Consider the following 20,691-nt stretch of genomic DNA (forward strand, 5'->3'; position numbering starts at 1 on the left):
TTCTACCCACCAGTCTCTACAATACCGCCTACTATTCTACTCACTTACAACCCATAATTACTGACGACTGCAGTGCACACACGCCGTGCTACCGCCGAAAAGACCTTTCACGGCATGGGTTTGAAAGCAGCAACTAGGCACAAGAAAATTGTCGATTAAATATTGATTATATATGCTTGCCTAGCCAAGACCAAAAGGTATTTGAATTTAATATTATTTATTCAAAATGTCAACATTAGCAGCATGAAAAGGCGCGATGTTCCTACTTCCGGCACAGACGCCCGGTTTGCAGAGTCAACCAGTCCTCTTGGCCGGTGATATACCAGTCCTCACTACCAACGGCAGTAGGAGCCCAGAACACACCCCACGGATCAGTCGCCTTCTTGATACGCACCAGCCTGTCATAGTTGGATCCAAAGAATGCCTGCCCAAAGTTTGGCTCCATGACATCGCCCTCGTTGCCATAACCACCACCGCCAGGAGTAATCTTGCGCAAGCGCTCCATCCAGTCGCGCGTAATCTTCTTGTTTGTTACTTCCACCTCTTGCGGCGTCGCATCCGGAGCCCATCCACTACCAATAATGCCATACATCACTGCCTCGCGCCATGCTGGGTTCACAGCGTTCTCAGGTGTTCCTGCTGGTGCGGCTCCGTTGATATTGTACCCAATGAACGCGGATCCTTCCTCGATAATCCCGCGAATAGTAGCGATAGTCTCATTGAGGGTAGCCTCGCTGTCCCAGTTCTTTGAAGGGAAGAGACGCGATGCGGTGCGCAAGTTGGAATTGGCGACCGCCTCGGTGGGGAAGTGAGTAGACCATGCGTCATAGAAGTTGTCGTGCTCGAAGTACTTTGGCTCAAAGACGAGGCCCAACGCGGCCCACTCCTCGAATAGCGGAGCCACCATAACCTTGAAGTCGGCGAGCTTCATCCCGGGGACAAGCCATGGCAGCATACTCCACATGTAGCCAGCATCAGGGCCGCGCGGGAAAAGAGTGGAATAGCCGTAGGAGCCCTGGGCGGCGTAGGAGGGGAACTTGCGCCAGTATGCGCTCATGACGGACCAGAAGACGTCGTCAGTAACATCGGTGTCGCTGCCGCTCAAGATGGTGAAGGTTACGCCGGAAAAGGTCATCTTGGGGAGCACCTTTACTGTCATGCCAGTGACAACACCAAAGGTGGCACCGCCTCCGCCGCGAATTGCCCAGAACAGGTCCTTGTTTTTCGTTTCATCAGCAGTGACGAAGCGTCCATTAGGAGTTACAACATCAATGCTGAGGACTTGGTCGGCACCCATACCGTATTTAGACGATACAGGAGAGTGACCACCACCAGCAATGTAGCCGCCGGTGACACCAACACCCTTACATTCGCCGCCAACAGCAGTCACGCCGTATTTGCTAGCTGCTGCATAGAGATCACCGACCTGGATACCAGCGCCGAGCTTGAGCGCCGGCCCTTTGTACGAGGGGGAGCTATAGCTCTTGATGAAGTTGACACTCTTGAGATTGTGTGTCCAAATTGAGAGCGCGCCGGCACCGGTCGATTTCCCAAGGAAGTCATGGCCAGTATTGTGAACGACGAGGCGGAGGTTGAGGTTGCGGGCCAAGTTTACAGCGAGCTGGATCTGAGCGACATTTGTTGCCTTAACAGAGTAGGAAGGGAAACCGCCCAGCTCGCAGGTGCTCGTGTTTCCATTTTGTGGCATGCAGGTCTCTCCCTGGTAGAGAGGAGACATGACCGATGTAGGGTCCCGGGCGCTGCACCGTATTAGCCATGCCCATCTTGTTGGAAACGAAAAGGGAGGAAAGATTATAAGGGTTGAGGCTAAAATATTCAGGTGGACTTACTGGGTCTCCGACTCCGTCCAGTGCTGGATAATATCCGCGCATTTGGCCGCGTTATAGTGACCGCTGTTCTGGTAGCAGACAGCTCCGATGGGGACGGTCTCGATCAGCGCGCCTCCAGCCAAGAGGTTGAAAACCTTCCAGACCAGCTTGCTAGGCCAGAGAAGGCTACCAGGGGCGGTCTTGCAGCCCAAGCCGAGGGACCGCTTCTCAGAACCTTCCTCGGGAAACTGGAAGAGTGAGATGTTGCTCAGATCCAACGCCGTTAAGTTCGCCAGGACGGCATCAGTGAGCTGGAAGGCTTCAGCATCGGATGAAACCGAGGCCGTATCTACCACGGGTGCGGCAGCTGGAGCCACGTTTGTCTCGTCGGCAACTATATTGTGTCAGCAAGAGGCGTAGCCCTGAAGACGACGAATATACCGTACCTAACAGCTCGCCATTCTGATAAATTGTTTGGGCGCTGACCAGACCAGTTTGGTGAAGGGCGCTGGCCAGAAGTAAAGCTCGTGTAAGGAAAGCCATGATATGATGCCTTTGCCTTAAACGACCCAGGATGAACAAGATAAACGAGAGGCTTGTTAAACACCCCACAAGATCGACAGATTAAAGAGAGACTTGTCGAATGGGGAAGGAAGGCAAAGGAAGTAGCAGGGACGAGGTGCAGCCACTATTATATATTGCTGGTGAGAGCTTCATTTTGCCTCAACTGCCGCATGTCTCCACGTGGCTTATCAAGCTAGCAATTACCCGACAACGTGGGCTGGGATTCTGGGAAAGGTATTTCAATTTCGGTGGTGGTTAACTGGAGCCTGTGGGCCTCGGAATTCATTTGACATTGTTTACTACCAGCCTCCCAGGTCATGTGGGGTCGGCTGGGCGTGATGCATGGAGGAAGTAACTTTCCACACCCTTAATCATATCACGGTACGTTCATTACTTGGCTTCCTTTTCAATTTTTCTTATCCTCCATGCTCTATTCAGCTACTCTACTCCGTAGACGCTATGTATAGATCCACTATGCTATATCTAGAAGGTGACAAATAATTACTAAGTACCTGCGTTACCTCTGATTTTCTTGTCTTGGCAGTCATATTTAAGCCTCTGCGATCTTCATGTATAAACCAGAAATGGGAATACTTTTCGACAGAGCCTGTCCCCTAAAAACCTTAGCAGAAAGACCTTGACCTTGTTTTCTATCTGAAGTAATGTTTTTTGGGTATTTTGAGCGAAGAAGGTGGGTAGTTGTCTCGCCGGCGCTGCACTTAAGTAGTGCAAACTCGGGGAGCCTCCGTTTCACTTCACCACTACTGGCCGAGATCAAAAGCTTTAGATAACACGAGGTCCGAGTCCTCTGATGGTTACTAGAAACATGGGGAGATGGGGAGAGTTCTTTCCCGTACCAGTGAAGATCATCGTTTTCCTGACTCGGTTTGTTCCTGGGCTATGAGCTAGGCGGCTTGGTTACTCGGTCTTGGCGATCATATACAGGCTGGTTCCATTCTTCTCCATAATTCACCTGTGCAAGAACCACTAATAGGCCACGGAAGTAGAGAGCCTACTTCATCTCGCTCCTTGAATCCAGGCCTCTAACTTTTTCTCAAGAACTGCCAGAATGGAACGGTGTTCTTGGGAATTATTTCCACTCTCCTGCAGCCTGCAGCACATATGTTGCTCCACTTTGATCTTATATATCTTCAATCTCGTCCGCGATTTTCCAGCGTCCCATTTGCCGATCTCTCCCTCGAAACTTTATTTCTCTAAGGTCAACGCCCATCGGAGCTTGCCTTTGCTGCACGTAAGATGTCGATAATCCTCCCAAGGCGGCCATCCCATGGGGATGTGACCAAGATCCCGACACCCTCACTGCAGGCGGCAGGCATATTCATCAACTTTTTTTTTCCTGCATTCGCTCTCGTGGTTGTGAGCCTTAGATTCTATTCAAGAATCACAATGCGGCAATGGGGTTCTGGTGAGTGTTCCAAAGCCATTTCAGCCGGCGCCTTAATATACAATTGGCCCAAAGAATCCCGATATCACACGTTATAAATCATGTCTAATATGAATTACTAGATGACTACCTAATGGGCCTTGCCATGGTATGTATTAGTGAGAAGCAAATCTCCACAACTCTAACTTAACAAATTCAATGAACAGAGCTAATTCCTTTATGTAGTTATGTTCGCTTCTCATGTGTGGGCCATTCTATATGTGTAAGTGCTATTCTTCTCGAGAAATGTGAGGATGAGAACTGATTTTGGTGACATTATAGACATTAAGCTGAATTACTTTGGCTGGTATGCGGTGGACGTGCCCGAGTTCGATCCAGCACCGGGTCGGTGGTGGTTCTACATGGCACAGTTATTTTATAATCCGGTCCTCGCCTTCGTGAAGGCCTCAGTGTTGCTGTTCTTGCTCCGTCTGGGAGGGCAGAAGCCCGGCGTCCGGTACGCCATCTACGCACTCGGTACTTTTAACGCCTTGCAGGCCGTCGCTATCTTTCTAGTGGCACTGCTGCAGTGCCTACCCATCGAGGCCAACTGGGATCTTGCTGCTGCGGCTACTGCGAAATGTGTTGATCCTTCATTCCACATATCAATCTCGTGTTTGACCATTTTCACCGATATTCTGGTACTTGCCCTACCGTTCTGGGTTTTCTTGGGCTTGAAGATGCCGATGGCGTCAAAGCTTGCTGTAATTGGCGTGTTTTTGCTTGGAATATCGTAAGTGGATATTTTCCGGGGCATTTCTCGGTTTGGGATTCCAGCGCTGACCATCTTATCCCACAGAGTCACCATCGTCGCCATTGTTCGCCTTGTCGAGCTGTACAGGCTATTCTACGTCCCCAGCGCGAATGCCGATCCGTACCATTCCATTAGTATCACCCTTAGCGCCGTCGAAATCAACGTCGCCATCGTGTCCGCATCCATTCCTGCTCTTCGACCCCTTTTCCGCACCTGGCTACCAGGTATCTTCGGTGGCTCAACTGGCCAATACCAAAACACCAGTGCGAAATACGGCACCGCATCGAAGAGTGGCGGTTTGCCACGCAGCGGCACCTATTACAACGACGCGAGCACCACTGGTAATGGGACCAATAGTGGCATCGCGATGAAAAGCATGCGTGGGACACGGTTACAACATGCGGAGTGCCGCAGTGTAAGCCCTAATGGGAGCGAGGAGGAAATTATGACATATAATGGTATTATGAAGTCCACGGATGTGCGTGTGCATTTTGATGGTATGAATGATAGTCGCTCATTGTCCCGGTTGTCGAGCGATCTTGAGGGATTAAAGGACCCTCGTGCAACACCGTTATGAGCATAAAAAAGTCAAATATCTGAATCATGGCATATATGAGGGTTTAATAAGAGAGATGAATTTTGGCGTGGGTGTTTGATATACCAGGTATTTCCTATTTGTACTCTTAAAAATTAGATACCAACACGCAATGAACGTGGTTATTACCTCCCTATCAGCAGTGATAGGGAGCGCACTTTTCAATAGTACTCATACCCCTTGGTCTAGGACCACTCCAACCACTTCCTCCCATACCTGTTGAGCGGTGTTCGTTTTAACTTTTAAGTTATTCTAAGACAAAAGAATATGCAACTAAACCTTGCAATGTGATGGGCTAGGGGCCTCCTTTTTGCTTTTCTTTTCTTATCTTATCCTACCTTTACTAGGTCTGATTAAACCGTGCCGCATTGGCGCTTCGAACTTGTCAGCGGAGATTTATAGTTCAACGAGTGAACCGCGTCCCCTCTAAAAGAGAACACGATCTCGATGATGGAGTAACTCGCATACAAATGAGGTGATAGTAAGATTTTTTTATAATAATAGGTATCACGTTTACTTTCACAATTTTTCGACATTTTATTTTGTGCAAAATCGTATAACTCTGTGCTTTATTTATACTATTCAAATATTAAAGTTCTTTTTTATCTGGTTATTCTCTAAATCTTTATTCTTTGTAGGTAGCTACGATATTTCAAGAAAGTAGTATGCTAATTAATTTATACATAATACCCTAGTATACGACTGTGTGCTATTGGATGCCGCTACATGCAAGATAAAATTAAAGTATCCCTAGGTATTTAATATTAACGATGCTCATATAGCATACCTGCATAAAAGCTTGATTTGCGAGTATTATTTTTTCACTGGGCATTCTTGAAAAAGCTTAATATATTTATAAAAGTAATAAAATACAAATAAGCTAATTGTTAGAAGTTACAATAGAAGTACCTGGCTTAATGTGCATACAATTGTTATAAGAAATTGATGCGATTCATATAGGTACCTAACAGGTAGTAGGCATGGTCGGTTGTCCTCAGGCTGCTGACAACTTGGAACGGCCCAAAGACCCGCCTAGCGTGTGGCAACACCAAGGCCTAAACGAGGAATGGTGCCCCATATTACCACATCGAAAAGTCATGTAAACCTTATACTCCTAGAAAATATGTGGTTTTGAGTTCAAGCTATGCAGAACCTGCTCTTGCGCGAGTTGCATAGTTGGGATGATTCTGGTAGCAATCCCCAGCGACTCCCACAACCTTCCGAGAGATAATTGCGCCCAGTTGAACTTCTTTGTGTGCCGTGGTTTATTCGCGCTTACTCATACGAGTATATCCTAACACCCGGCAATTTTTTACTCGTGGAGAAACAGCTCCGTATCCCTCACCACTCTGCTCGCTGTACGAATACTAGTAGGTTAGCACCCGTTGGACGTACATTGGCGTGTTCGAAATAAAGACAACACCAATCCTCTCCTTGTCGCTTTGCGGGGACTCGTGGAGTTCTTCTAACGTTTCAAATTTCGCACGGATTTTGGCCGAATCTCCGATCGCAAAAGCTTTCCAAGTGCTGGACACCACCTTTCCGATTCGCTCTCTTATGGAACATTTTGGTCCAAGTTCCGGATCGCCAGCATCGTGACCAGGAAAACCTAGCGATTCCCGAGCCTCGTTGGTGATGATTGAAGTATGGACAGAAGTTTCTCCGAAAAAGACCCATTATGGTTATTAGAATTATTGGGGTAGATATTGAACCGAGGTGAGGGGATTCGTGATTTGCTTCAGTCTGGCATGCTGTTTGTTGCACTATTCCTTTATAAGTAGATTATCCTCCTCACTTATTTTTCGAGCGTTGGGTTACATTGTGTTGGAATCAAATCGTGCGTTGGATCAAGTGGATATCGTTTTTATCGACACATCATGCATCGTTTTAGCCTCTTTAGTTGTCTTTCAACAGTTGTTCTCGCTGCAACTTTTCAACTTGCCACTGCAGTAGATGCTGATCCGCCTTCGAACGGAGTATGCTTCTGCACTGAATATTCTCAAATTTCGGTTGCCGTGGCTTCATGCACGGCCATCACACTTCAAGATATTGCCGTTCCAGATGGTGGTAACAGCATCGACCTTTCCAAACTGAAGGACAATTCAGTAGTCACCTTTGCCGGTAAAACTACATTTGGTTTCACCAACTCTAGTTCCTTCGACCCCATAATCCTGGGAGGGAAAGGCGTTACCATTACATCCGCCCCTGGAGCTATCATAGATGGAAATGGACAAGCCTATTGGGATGGAATTGGCTCAAATGGCGGAGTTCCAAAGTAAGTAGTAGCCCGAATTATTTAAGAATAAAACTTCTAACAGGAGTTGTAGACCAAACCATTTCATCGTCGTTAAGCTGACCTCGGGGTCCGTAATCAAGAACCTGCATATTCGCAATTGGCCAGTCCATCTCTTCACGGTTTCCCACTGCTCAGATCTCGTGATGCGGGATATGGTTCTCGACAATCGAGAAGGTGACGTCCCGAATGCACGCAGTGCTGGTCTTGCAGCTGCACATAACTCAGATGGATTTGATGTCGGTTCGAGTACCAATGTGCTTATTACCAACACGACAGTGTATAATCAAGATGATTGCGTCGCCGTGACTAGCGGGAATAATATCACAGTGGATAACATGTACTGTTCCGGTGGGCATGGGCTGAGCATTGGGTCGATTGGAGGGAAGAGTGATAACACCGTGACTAATATCAAGGTATGTCCCCCGTCTAAATCATATGAAAAAAAAGGGAAATTGACGCATTTTCTTTTTCTCAAAAAGTTTAGCAACAGCGTGGTCGTTGACTCTTCTAACGGCCCGCGCATCAAAACCAACTTCGACACCACTGGCCTCGTCTCCAACATCACCTACAGTAATATATCATTGCAAAATATCTCCAGCTACGGTATCGATGTGCAGCAAGACTATCTTAACGGTGGCCCCACGGGCTCGCCGTCCAATGGCGTTCTCCTCGAAAATATCTTGTTCGACAATGTTACGGGTACAGCGACGTCGAGTGCGAAGAACTATTACGTCCTGTGTGGGGAAGGGAGCTGCAAGAACATTGTGTTCCAGAATGTGGATATTACAGGTGGCCAGAAGAGTTCAAGTTGTAATTTCCCGGAAAGTGGATGCCCAACTTAAGGGTGCAAATCGTCAAATATTTTGGGCAGTGTATATATTTCAATTCTAGTTCTTAGCCGAACCTACTCCCTTATACTCAGTCCATCCCAGATGTGGGATAAAATCATAAAGAGATGAAGCCCGGTGAGCGAACGAAGCTGCGGACCGCAGCAAGAAACCACACTAGATTTAGCAATTCAACCCTAATCATCAATCGGATAACATACCACACCGTAATAAACCATTGGAAGTAAAGCTCTAGGAATGCTCAGCTAAGACCAGCAATGCGAAGATCCATACGGGTACACATTGCCGTCAGCCCCTTGCTTAACTGAGCCCCTTTTCTTTTATAATCGCCAGTTTCGCAGCTTATAAAAAGCTAAACCTACCTGCTTGACGCATTTTATTAGGTAGGGCATAGAATATATTACATAGAAGCAGACCCAAAGGTACTTGTTTAGGCAGACCAACTCCCCTAGAGCAACTCTTATTTATTAGATAGGAAGTCCTAGTTTGCTGGCGATTAGGAGCATACGCTTTTCCATTCCAAAGGGTCCAAAAACCCCCTGCACGGACAATAAAAAAAATTAGCAATCTAAGTAGTTTCGATTAGTATGTCATGTTCTTGCGCTGGAGGTAGAATATGTAATGTATTTGGGAAGAGAATCAGGGTGTTTACTGGTATGCTGATAATTTTGATGGTGGCGGATTATAGAGGGGCCAACAAGCCTAGCATTAGCCTGTAGATCCCGTCGCGCCGAGCCGAACCGTACCTAATCTATACCACTAGATAGTATTGGGAAATATATCCATGACTACGATCTCTAAGACGCATCCAATCGTTCCACAGAAGCTGGGGTTTTCTTCCAGGCGGGAAGAAAATAAACTAAACAGGGAGCTTTAGTCAAAGTCTCATTGGCTATGTTGACGTGATCCGCCTGCTCTACCAGATGCCTTCCATTTCTAGCAAGTGGGGTCAAAAGTGTCATCGCGGGGGTGGCAAACAACAGGGACCCTTGCCTAAGAGATGGCGAACCTACAATATCTCACAAGAAAGTGCCGTAATGGAGAAGTTGATCATAGATTGCACTCTGTAGCAGGGTTTAATGCGTGATATTCGTTTATATCAGACCATCTCATAGTGGAGATATATAATGGACGGTTTATGTGATTCCCCAGGTTCCCAAGTCATATATGAAAACAAACAATACTTTTGGATATCCGAACGGATCGTCAGCACAGTACCCGCCTGGCTAGGTGCCCTTCCTTCGTCTACTCCATCATTATGCACTGCAGTTGCGCCTTCTTCCACATTAACTCCCACGCTCCCATAGAATCCCACAACAATCATAACAAAGGCATATCGTTTTTCCGTCATGGTGTAAAAACCCGATCCATGAACTGCATACCCAAAACATAGACATGAGAGCCTAGGAAAAAGAAATCGCTCAATAAATTCAATGCTTAGGATGCTTCTTTCCCGACTTGCGTCGGCGATGGCGACTTCTAGGTGAGGATGACGCTGGAGATCCGGAGTCCGGGGTATAACGGGACAACTGCTCGAAATGAGATGCCATGTCTTCATGGCGATGAGGCGTGATCGACCACTCGTTAAGCATAGACGGCCCCGTGGGTACAAGCTTGAATTCGCCGAACAACGAGCAGCGCTCGGGAGAACGACTGGCCTCATAGAGGTTCTCTACACTATGGGCCGTCTGGGTGAGGTCTGCCATTGGTTGGAGATTTTCGCTGTGATCAGGTGGACCGTATGAAGTGTACTTTGGGCGATAGGCGGTCTGACTGTTGCTGTTGCCGTTGTAGATTGAGCCATGATTTGGCGTTGTCGAGGCTTCTTCATCGATAAAGGGAGTATCCGAGTCATAAAGGATGAAGTCTTCGTAAGCGTTGGTTCCGGTGGTGGGATGATCATTATCGCTGGCGTCGATAAATCTGCTGTCTTCGAAGTTGTCTTGGGCGAGAGCAAGACCCTTAGCTCCGGAGGGGTGGGAGCCAGAATCATTTATTTTGCGTGCATGATTGATAGAGTAGTTATGAGGACACTCGAGATCTATGGTGGTGGCGACGGCTTGGACAGACCGTCCGCCGGCTTGGTGTTGGGGAGTCATGGTCAACAGCGGTCGATCGCTAGGCAGCCAAGTCAGCAAGAAGTTGCTAAATAGAAGTGGATGGGGGAGTCGCAGTAACATACTCCAGGTTTTGCATAGTCGTGGGCGGTGTCTTGTTGAAAGGGATTTAAATATCTGCGGTTACCGCTGCAAGGTTGCTCGTATGAAGGAATGAAAAAGATAAGAGGGTTCAGGAAACCACAGTGGTGAAGGGCGGGGAGGAAACTTGGACTCGGAGTCGAGGGAAGCGACAACAGCAGAGACTCAACCTACCGTGCTCCGTAGGTATGAAGGGAAAACCCAACGCCGCTTCGATGTACCTTGGTACGTACCTACCACCATACCAACTGTCCATCACTGACCTACCAGCTTACACCTCTCCCAGTTTTCCGCTCTTCCCATCTCCATAGGAAGCATCCGGTCCAGTCTGGCTAACTTACAAGGACGGAACGCAATTCGCAGATTACCGTCATGGAGCACCATGGGTGGAGCGTGTACCCATATCCAGGAGCACTTGCAGTCCGAGGTCGAGGTGGAGGACGAGTTCCAATACCTCCTCCATCGTCCTATCCCACATCTCCGCAGTGCCCTCTGCTGCTTGGCATTGGTGGTGAGCGTACGTGTCGAAGCAGCATCCACGGTGAGCGAATCAAGAGAGAGGTGATCAGCATCCAATGAGGCGTCGTGGTTGGTCCTTTTAGTGGATCCGGGCCGAATCCGTGAATCCAATTGGCTGACTGCAGGCTTCTGCAAGTCGTAACGGGACGAGAGAGGGCAGAAAGGGCAGCAAGAGCAGAAAGGGCGAGTCTGCCCCGTCAGCCGCCAGGTTGCAAATTTTGACCTGCGACCAGAAGGGACAAAAGTGCTTGTAGGGGATGGGAACAACAGAGTCGCCTTCAACATCTCCTCCCAAGGGCTTCGGAGGGCGCTCCCTTATAACCTATTCTCCTCGCCTCTTCGCCCAAACTCCACATGTTATGCAATAATGAGAAAACTTCAAGGGTTCACCTCGTCCAAGCAAGGGCAAAATCCACCGACGAACGGACAACAGCAGCGCCTAGTAGCCATGGCGGACAATGATTCGAGGATATGAGTTGTGGTACTCACCACGGCCGTCGATCCGCCTGACCGCATGACAAGGGCTAGAAATGATGGCGCAGTAAAGTGATGAAGCGGCTACCGACCGGGCCTCCGAGAGTTGCAAGTTCAAAACAGGCAGAAGCAAACAACTGCATATCTGGCGGTGGTAGCGGCAATGTGCTGCGATGAGACGGCATCAGTATTATGATTCGTCCACTTTTGAGGCCCCCAATGCAGGCTCGTGAAGCCTCGTCACCCTGCGACATGTGTGTGCTCCTGCTTTGCCCGAGTGATGAGCCATAAAAGGTTTTGGGATCCTAGCTGAACAACAACTGATGCGGTCCCAGTGGGCCTCGCCTTCACCGAACATGACGGGAGTCAACAGTTCGCTTCCACCCTCTCAGAGACCGAAACTTCGGAAACAAGGACGCCAGCGAAATCCCATCCATCTTGTGGAACTATCCAACGATGTGATGACACGGCGGGGGACTATGCACGAATGCCTTCCATCTGTACCGCCAGCCATTCGGGTAAAGCTAGATGAGTACTGCGGATGTACGAAGCAGGGTGACGGCAACAACGGTAATGTTGGGTCGAGACTCCAAAACCTGTTACCGCTAGTCCAGTCGCTTGGATCTGCATATTGCATACCCAGCATGCATGATACTCCTGTATCCGTAGAGTCAATTCGAGAATCCGGTGCACATGACCACAGCTGTCCATCGGAGTGTGCTCTCCACCATTTGTTGTGGTGTTGAGGAGATCAAGGAGGTCAGAGATGTGAAAGGTTCGCTCCATTCCCGCCTAAGGTACCTAGGTACATAGCTGGCCATTATATCACGTGACTATGACATTCTCGTTGCTGCAGTTAGAATACGAGGTAGTAAATACTAGCAAGGCGAAGTGTATAACAATACTAAAGTACCTAGGTAGTAAAAGTATATAGTATAGTATATATAGTGCCACTGATACAAATAAAGAGTGCTTGACAGCGGAGGATCTTTCTGTTCGACTATAACCGTAGGTAGAAAGATATTAAGTTAAAGAGAGACCAGAGCGTTTTACGTTTTTCAACACGCAACGTTACACATCAATTACCTCTGTCCAGCATCTTCGTCCGTACCGTACGAAGTAGACGTTCGCTTCAAGAGTCTCGAAATCGTCTTCCAACCCGCTACGGAAAACTTCTCGCGCGATAAGAGACCCGATATCTCTAATGGCTTCGATGAACGTGTCTTCCTCATCATTAATCTCCTTACCTACATCTTCATCTCATTCCCCATTGTGGGCTTGAATAGTGGCATGGCTAGCTGCGTGTCTGAAGGATCTAAAGTATTGATCTAGCGTGCTAATCGATATGGGATCGTTTCCTAACCATGCCAGCTGCTCAAAGCCCTACAGCACGCCGTCAGGTAGATTGCGATCTTCAGGTGGCATCGATAGTTTGGCTAACAGTCGAAGAATATGCGCTAGCTGTATTGCATCGGCTACCGCATAGCGGTTTTGATCAACGAGGGTTAGCTGCGTAAAGAGGGCCCGAACGAGGAATGGTAGACACCGGCATTTAAGTTTCATTGCTTGTCCAGGACAATCCCGAGTCAGTTTAATTACTGCGTAACCGTCGCTTGCTGAGAGAAGGTCCTGGTGCTTTAGCCGCTTTGCTCAAGAAGCCGATGTAAACTTCTTACATCAAAAAGATTTTGGGGATAAAGACTGGATTCTACGACTTTATCATCTGGCCAGAGGTGCCAGTATTTAAGTTGTTGTACCGTCTCAGTGGCAGTGCGGACTTGGTGGATGTGCTTGGCTGCCGATGTTTTCTCCTGTGTCAAACCTAGATGACTTTAGCTTCAACTTCCTGCACGCATCCATTGCTCTCTGATCATCATTGACAACAGCGTTGACAACGACCTGACTAAGTTTTATATCAACGAACGCTACTTCTGTAACTGGGATCCCTCTCCACCCATCTCCGGCTGATAAAACTCCGTATCCACTACAAACACTCTTGGAGCATCTGGATTTGGATCCGAAATTGGCAATAGAATTTCTGCCAAACCAGAGCTTCCGCGCAAAAGCTTGATAGCCATTTTGTGTAGAACGCTTCGGCCATCCAGCCTCTCTATCAATGTTCTCGATATTTTGGTTTGTACACCAGCGCTTTCAAAATTGAAACTGCGGACAGTTGTTGGCTCGAAAAGTCCGTTTGTTCGGCCGAGCTGTGGAAGAACCCGAACCGTGTCAGGAGCCCCCTGTACCATGACGGATTTCATTGTGTCACAATGTGCAAGCACCTCACTGAGGGTTTTAGGCATACAAAAGGATTTTTTTTTGTCATTCTAGCGCGCAAATGGGGCACATAGGAGCGTCGTGTCAAGGCTCAGCGTCATGCCGAAACGACAGGATAGCCTTCGTCGGAGGGCGAAGGGAATGTGGCTTCGGAGTTTCTTCTGGCCGACACTGGGCCAATACATGGGGTATTGACCTTTTGACTTGTCCAACCAGTAAAATAGCACACTGAGCTAGAATATGTTAAGATAAATTCTATCCTTTAGATGAAGCAGCTCTCTTACTGGCTGTGTCATTTCTCTCCCCAACGGTGATTGCGAATACGCCCTCAGATTTTCGAAGTTGAGGATCTATATTTTGCAGGGCTAGTGATGTGACTCACTCAATCGTCTTGCTGGAAAAATTCCACTCCTGGATTATAGTTGCTACCGTTTGTGCGGTTTTATTGACTCTGAAGTACTCGAGGTGTTTTGAAGTAAGGACAATGATCTGAAACCTAGATTCGGACTAATAATAATCCAGGAGCCCTTTGCCCAGAGCCCGGAGTAACGTCGGAACCCAATTGCGCTAAATAAATAAACAACCCCGCGGAAAACCCCGCCATTCCCAACTTTCAATCCACGAACAATGGCTTCACATACCCCGTCACAAAGATACCTCAGTACTCGGGGAGGCTCCTATGGAGTAAATCCGCATCCTTCCCAAGTCAGGTACAAATGCTAACAATGAGCAGCTCTCCTTCGAGGAAGTTGTCCTCAAAGGCCTCGCGCCTGACAACGGATTATTTATCCCTCAAGTCATTCCAACTCTACCATTAAACTGGCAGAAAGACTGGCTTAATCTATCCTTCGAAGAGCTTGCATTCCAAATATTCAGCCTCTACATTTCGCCCGCCGAAATCCCGTCCGCCGCACTTAAGGACATTATACACAAGTCGTATGCGACTTTCAGGGTGCCGAGCGTAACACCCACGGTAACGCTAGATAGCGACAGGAAGATTCATTTACTGGAGTTATTCCATGGCCCGACGTTTGCGTTCAAGGATGTGGCGTTGCAATTCTTGGGTAATCTGTTCGAGTACTTCCTTGTTAGGCGAAATGAGGGAAAGACCGGGAAAGATCGCGAGCACTTAACAGTCGTCGGAGCCACAAGCGGTGATACTGGATCAGCCGCGATATACGGCTTGAGAGGCAAGAAAGATGTTTCGGTGTTCATCATGTATCCGACTGGGAAGGTTAGCCCGGTACAGGAAGCGCAAATGACGACAGTAACGGATGAGAATGGTATGTTCCCCTCTTTCTAATATTTGTATTATGCTTGCTTGGTATTAGAATTACTATTTTATAGACACGAAGTTTGAGCTTAGCTAATTATACCGCCTATAGTCCACTGTTTAAGCGTCGATGGGACGTTTGATGATTGTCAAGTATGCTACCTTTCTCCCTCTACTAAAGACAATATATTAATAAAATGTAAAAGGATTTCGTGAAGGCCCTCTTTGCCGACCCCTTGACAAATACAACAATGAAGCTGGCCGCGGTCAACTCTATCAATTGGGCCCGGATTTTAGCACAGATAACATATTACTTTGCATCCTACTTTTCGCTAATCCGCTCTGGCATATTGAATCCCTCGACGAGTGATATCCGGTTTGTTGTCCCTACAGGGAACTTTGGGGATGTTCTGGCCGGATACTTTGCAAAGCGAATGGGCCTCCCGATGTCGAAACTCATTATCGCCACAAACGAGAACGACATCCTCCACCGCTTCTGGAAGACTGGTGCCTACGAGAAGTCTGCTGTTCATGGTGCTGCCGCAGAGGGTGGCCTGGTAGAAGATGGTGTCGAGGCGCATACCGAAGGCGTGAAAGAGACGTTGTCCCCAGCGATGGATATTCTCGTGAGTAGCAACTTTGAGCGGCTATTATGGTTCATCGCGTATGATGTCTACGGCTCCGATACGATGGCTGTAGAGGATAAAACACAAGCGGCAGGCCTGAAAGTCAAGGAGTGGCAGGCGAGCCTTAACACAAAAGGAGGGTTTAGCGTAGAGAAGAGAGTGCTTGATGCGGCAAAGGCGGATTTTGCGTCGGAGCGGGTTTCGGATGCGGAGACGGCAGCCACCATTCGGGATGTTTACAGATGGCCCAGCACTCCAGGCTCGAAAGGCTACATCCTAGACCCGCATTCTGCTATTAGCGTGACTGCCGCACTGCGATCAGCCAAGGAGACGCCGGGCGTGGATAATGTGGCCCTATCAACGGCACACCCAGCCAAGTTTAGTCATGCTGTAGAAATGGCACTAGAGAAGGAGGAGGGGTTTCAGTTCAAAGATGTGTTGCCCTTGGAATTTGTTGGACTAGAGGATCTTCCAAAAAGACTTACACATGTACAAAAGAGCTCCGGGTTAGACGGCATAAGAAAGATTATCGTGGACAAGGTGGAAAAGGAGTTAAATAGAACAAATGTATAAGATTTTACCGCAGATACGCGTTATGCGTACCGCCAAAAAGCCCGCCAACCACATCTGCTTCAACGTGTGAGACCAAGGGTTGGGAAGTGTCGAGTAACCTTTCCATTAGACCGACCTGGCCGAGAGTTAGGCTACATCGTCAGGTGACTCTATTCGTAGGAAATTGTCTCCTTCCATCGTAGTAAAATATGGAAATTAATACTCTATCTATTGCTAGGCCGTCTTCATTACCTGGCAGCGGCTTTCAGGCAATCGAATCGTCCTCACCTAGACGACGTGCTAATCATAAGTATACCTCAGGCTTAAGAGGCCTTAGTTTAATACCAATTCGTTATTAGATCTTGAGTAAGAAGTATAAAATGGCCTTGTGATTCCGGCCTAGCGAGAACCAACTTTCTAAGGGCCTGTTCGGTTCAGCTCTCGTTGGACGATATTCTGGTTTTGCAGGCCTTGCACCGTATCTTGGGCATTCTTCCGAAGTCCAAAGATTATTATATTGCAATGCCGCCCTAGCAGTGACGCCGCGTTCTAACTACGTCATGTCCCACCAAACTTTGACTTTAATCAATGTCCATAACCTAAGGATCTAGACTCCATATTATCTCAAATGAAAATCTGGCTTTAGACCTTTAAATTTGACTCTTGCTATTCATATAGGACTGGACAAATTAAGTGGCTTTTCCGCTTGCATATTGCCGTTATCGGACTTGGATATCATGTTTACCATGGAAATACGCATGGCGTATCTTAGCTCATAGGATGCCAATTGGAATATAGGGTCATAAATATTATTATATGTCAAGAAAAGGTTATAACTTATAAAGCATAATGGGCAGAGTAAGGGCAGAACGAGTTTCTAGAAGAAATATTGGCATGAAGCTACACAAATTCTCTCCAATACTGCTTTAACGCGAGCTAGGCGAAAGTCCCCTGATCTCAGTGCCGCCCCCTAACAAGCATAAGTAGGGCAAGAAAATAGATTCTTATAGCTCGTTAAATGATTTACTTGGTATATCTAAGCTGAACTGCCTGCTTTACACCTCTATTTGAGAATGTTATAAACTGCGGACTTTCGTACCAATGGAAGTGTTCCAGATTGATTGTTGATGGAGCCCACTAGGCGAGACTGCCAACGGCCAATAATGTCGCGGACAGATTAATACAAGCCATCAATTTGCATACGCCAACCATATGTGTTTTGAGATTTCCAGCTGAGTCCCAAATAAGGTGCCTCGAGCTGTTATCCTAAAGCTGCCTGCTGACATGTTTGGTAGAAATAAAATTAATGACAGGTGATCATGAATGGTAGATAGGGTCAGGTTCTATGAGCTCGAATCGGAAAGCCGTCCGAGTTGGATAATTTTCGAGTAATTAGACAGTAGAATTGCGAACTCTGGGAAAGCATTTGATCTTCATTGTACTTGGATCCTCACGACTAGGCAACCAAATATTCCGCTGGCTCGGTCTCAAAATATCTTCAGAAAGTAGGATCTTAGAAATGAAGTAGTGGGGTTGCCTCTTACTAGAGGGAGAAGACAATTGAATGCTAGCAGTACCTACTCAGGTCCTGGGAATTCGTGCCTGAATGTCACTCGACTACTCAATCGAATGTAACAATTCCAAGCGCCAAGGTATCGAAATAATTGCTGTCCAAAAATCCACGTGGTAATTCATGCCCATCAAGTTGTGTCGATCATCTGATTCAGAATATAGACGAACATGTTCGGGGGAACCCTGAAACCGAGAGCGCAACACAGTTCATCTGTTCGCAGCCCACACGTTCCACGACACGGCAATCCGAGACATGAGCTCGGCTATCTGGCAGATTTCCTGATGCAAGTCAAGCAGCAGTTATATTAACATTGTGATAGATCGATAGAAATTCCAGGGGCCTCCATTCTTGGAAGTGGAGGGGGACGACTCCCCAAAGGAGGGATTGGGAGTAATAGGTTGGTTAGGTGCGTAGGTAGCAAAGTATATATCTATTAAATAGGAAAATTGAATGCGACTTACTGGTTTTGTGATTTTTATCAAGTTAATAGATTAGACTTCTACGTTACTTGCCTTTGCCGTTGTGCACTTCGGCATAAACCCCAATCTGGAGACGAGATGAAAAATCTCCCGACTATCGTCCAGTAGGCTAACAACGACTTCTCAAACAGGCACCACGCCGGTAGATCCTTCCCAAAAGTTTAAAACTGCTTCCTTACATCAAACCATTAAGCATTACGAACAGAGGACAGACTCAAATCTGTGACGTAGCTGTGAGGCTCCACGAACCCACGCAGGCCGGCATATAAGATATCCAGAAACTCCCTTCCATTAGTTCCTAACCAACTTTCGCAAGAGACACAGCAGCGCTAATCAATTATCCATACATTAAACACGTTCGTTTGATACGAACTCCTTTTCTCACATTCTTTCTGCTGGCAGCGTATATTATCATCTTAGTTCAATTTTAATCAGACAAATCCTATAAATAATACCATTCCAGCAATATCTTTGATCGCCATCAAAAAATGAAGGGCTTCACCGTCTTCGCTATCCTCAACTGTAAGGGTTCCCAGTTCCTGGTTTATATCCAACCATGTACTAAGCTCGTATACAGTGGCCCTCGCGGTCTACGCTGTCCCACAGTTCAACAAAGACGGCGCAAAGAACGTTGGCAACGGCGCCGGCAAGCAATTCATCACCGGCCAATGTCTCTCTAACGCTGACTGCGAGAGCACTTGCTGCGCAAACCCCCTTGGAATTTGCTCGGCACCGGCGGCTGCGCTCCAAAATGGGAAGACCGGCTGTGGATTTGGATCCGGAGGTGCTGGGGCGGCAAATGCTGGAGCTGCGAATGCCGGAGCGGCTCAGGCTGGATCGGCAAATACTGGAGCAGCAAATGCTGCTGCGACGGCTGCTCCTGCAGCGGCTCAAGGAGCTACAGGCGCGGCAGCAGCTAGCAGCAACGCGGCTGGCGGTCCACCATTCAACAAAGACGGCGCAAAGAACGTTGGAAACGGCGCCGGAGAACAATTTATCACGGGACAGTGCCTTTCCAACGCTGATTGTGGAAGTGCTTGCTGTGCCGGCCCGGCTGGAATCTGCTCCGCCGAGGCGGCTTCGCTGCAAAATGGGAAAACTGGCTGCGGCTTTGTGTCGACGAAGCGCCTTGTTAGAATGTAATGAATGAATGATGAAGAGCGTGGTACAAATGGAAATGGAGGCTTGACTGCCGAATATATGATTATGATAGAGAAGCCATTGTTAGGACAATGATATAGTAGTTCAAGACGTTTGGCATCGTGGATAGAGTGCGTAGTAGTATACGGTGATATAGGTTCTTGAAGATGAGCCGAATTATATTCCACTCTGGGGAACGGAAATGTCACTGAAAAATAACAAAGAAAACAACAACTCAAATCAAGTTCTAGACCAGAATTCTGGTGCCCGTCCATATCCTAGTTGAGAAACTATGCCAAACCCCTGGGCCTTGAAAATGGCCAAAAATACTAGGGTTTATATTACGTACGGCTACGCACGAATTCAGACAGTGAGGATGTTGTTGAAAGCCCAAAAGGCAAGAAGAAGGTAAGGATACTAGATATTCATTATAATGACCAACTCTGCCTCCACCATGAACAAATGTTCATTTTGCACTTGCAGCAATCGGGTGAGATTCGAATAAAGGGAGGGCATTTCCAATGCCGGAAACGATATTTCCAGACCCTCGTGGCACGCTTGCAACTGCAGACTTGCAGATGCATATGTTGATACGTAACACTCTAGGTGCATGTATACCGGGGAGTTGGTTGGTTTTCAGCACATCAAAACTCGTAAAATCGCAGGTCCTTCGTGTATTATTTCCCTTGAGAAAAGTAAAGAGTGTGGAGTAACCTTTCCTGTTTCAAGGTCTAACCTGAATTTGCGATGCGATTTCCATATTCGACCTCGCGTGAGAAAACGGCAAATCTCGAAGGCCTCAAGATGAGTGTCGCAGAGCCATGTTCACGGCAGCCCAGCGCGCGTTGTCCTGTTCGACCCTTCGTAACTGCAGGTAACTGCAGGCAACTGAAGGCACAAGAAGTTATGAGCAAGGCATCCTAGGAGAGTTCCCGTCTCTTAAGGAAGATTTCGCGATGTGCGCCGCAGGATGGGTTGGTGGTGATTGCGAGAACGCTACCTCTATGGCTACCCTGGCTCCAAAAGAGTGGCTGGGTACGTCCTCCTGATGAGGCAGTTTTGGAGAGTAAATGAAGAGCATCGACTGCAGCGTTTCCATGACGCGTCCGGATTTATGAAAGGAATCTCACTAGTTGAAGATCTTGTCGTTATGGAATATTGCTCGATGAACTGCTACCAGTTTCTAGAGAACCGCCTATCACATATGAAAGGGCGCCTTGGGCACTATGGAGAAGAAATAGGTAACCCGA

The 20,691-nt window shown here is 47.6% G+C and overlaps 7 protein-coding genes across 7 annotated transcripts; 4 read left to right on the top strand and 3 right to left on the bottom strand.

Moving 5' to 3' along the window:
- Window positions 1–262: 262 nt before the first annotated feature.
- BP5553_08205 (Uncharacterized protein) lies at window positions 263–2,372 on the bottom strand (the record flags this gene model as incomplete). The annotated part of the gene is made up of 3 exons (XM_032016828.1): window positions 263–1,760; window positions 1,851–2,223; window positions 2,276–2,372. The coding sequence occupies 3 exons, from the start codon at window positions 2,370–2,372 to the stop codon at window positions 263–265; spliced, it is 1,968 nt and encodes a 655-aa protein (XP_031867119.1).
- Window positions 2,373–3,800: 1,428 nt separating this feature from the next.
- On the top strand, window positions 3,801–5,168 carry BP5553_08206 (Uncharacterized protein; the record flags this gene model as incomplete). Its single annotated transcript, XM_032016829.1, has 5 exons — window positions 3,801–3,819; window positions 3,921–3,946; window positions 4,024–4,060; window positions 4,120–4,570; window positions 4,637–5,168. 5 exons carry the CDS (start codon window positions 3,801–3,803, stop codon window positions 5,166–5,168), a joined length of 1,065 nt encoding a protein of 354 aa, XP_031867120.1.
- Window positions 5,169–7,063: 1,895 nt separating this feature from the next.
- Window positions 7,064–8,324, top strand: BP5553_08207 (putative polygalacturonase; the record flags this gene model as incomplete). The annotated part of the gene is made up of 3 exons (XM_032016830.1): window positions 7,064–7,461; window positions 7,514–7,895; window positions 7,962–8,324. 3 exons carry the CDS (start codon window positions 7,064–7,066, stop codon window positions 8,322–8,324), a joined length of 1,143 nt encoding a protein of 380 aa, XP_031867121.1.
- Window positions 8,325–9,760: 1,436 nt separating this feature from the next.
- Window positions 9,761–10,429, bottom strand: BP5553_08208 (uncharacterized protein; the record flags this gene model as incomplete). Its single annotated transcript, XM_032016831.1, has 1 exon — window positions 9,761–10,429. The coding sequence occupies one exon, from the start codon at window positions 10,427–10,429 to the stop codon at window positions 9,761–9,763; it is 669 nt and encodes a 222-aa protein (XP_031867122.1).
- A 2,729-nt stretch (window positions 10,430–13,158) lies between these two features.
- Window positions 13,159–13,782, bottom strand: BP5553_08209 (uncharacterized protein; the record flags this gene model as incomplete). Its single annotated transcript, XM_032016832.1, has 2 exons — window positions 13,159–13,343; window positions 13,476–13,782. The coding sequence occupies 2 exons, from the start codon at window positions 13,780–13,782 to the stop codon at window positions 13,159–13,161; spliced, it is 492 nt and encodes a 163-aa protein (XP_031867123.1).
- Window positions 13,783–14,425: 643 nt separating this feature from the next.
- On the top strand, window positions 14,426–16,270 carry BP5553_08210 (Tryptophan synthase beta subunit-like PLP-dependent enzyme; the record flags this gene model as incomplete). Its single annotated transcript, XM_032016833.1, has 4 exons — window positions 14,426–14,482; window positions 14,532–15,081; window positions 15,184–15,224; window positions 15,278–16,270. The coding sequence occupies 4 exons, from the start codon at window positions 14,426–14,428 to the stop codon at window positions 16,268–16,270; spliced, it is 1,641 nt and encodes a 546-aa protein (XP_031867124.1).
- Window positions 16,271–18,789: 2,519 nt separating this feature from the next.
- On the top strand, window positions 18,790–19,444 carry BP5553_08211 (uncharacterized protein; the record flags this gene model as incomplete). Its single annotated transcript, XM_032016834.1, has 2 exons — window positions 18,790–18,823; window positions 18,879–19,444. 2 exons carry the CDS (start codon window positions 18,790–18,792, stop codon window positions 19,442–19,444), a joined length of 600 nt encoding a protein of 199 aa, XP_031867125.1.
- Between the last annotated feature and the right edge of the window lie 1,247 nt (window positions 19,445–20,691).

Source organism: Venustampulla echinocandica (assembly GCF_003357145.1).
Source record: "Venustampulla echinocandica strain BP 5553 chromosome Unknown scaffold_7, whole genome shotgun sequence".
Taxonomy (NCBI): Eukaryota; Fungi; Ascomycota; class Leotiomycetes; order Helotiales; family Pleuroascaceae; genus Venustampulla; species Venustampulla echinocandica.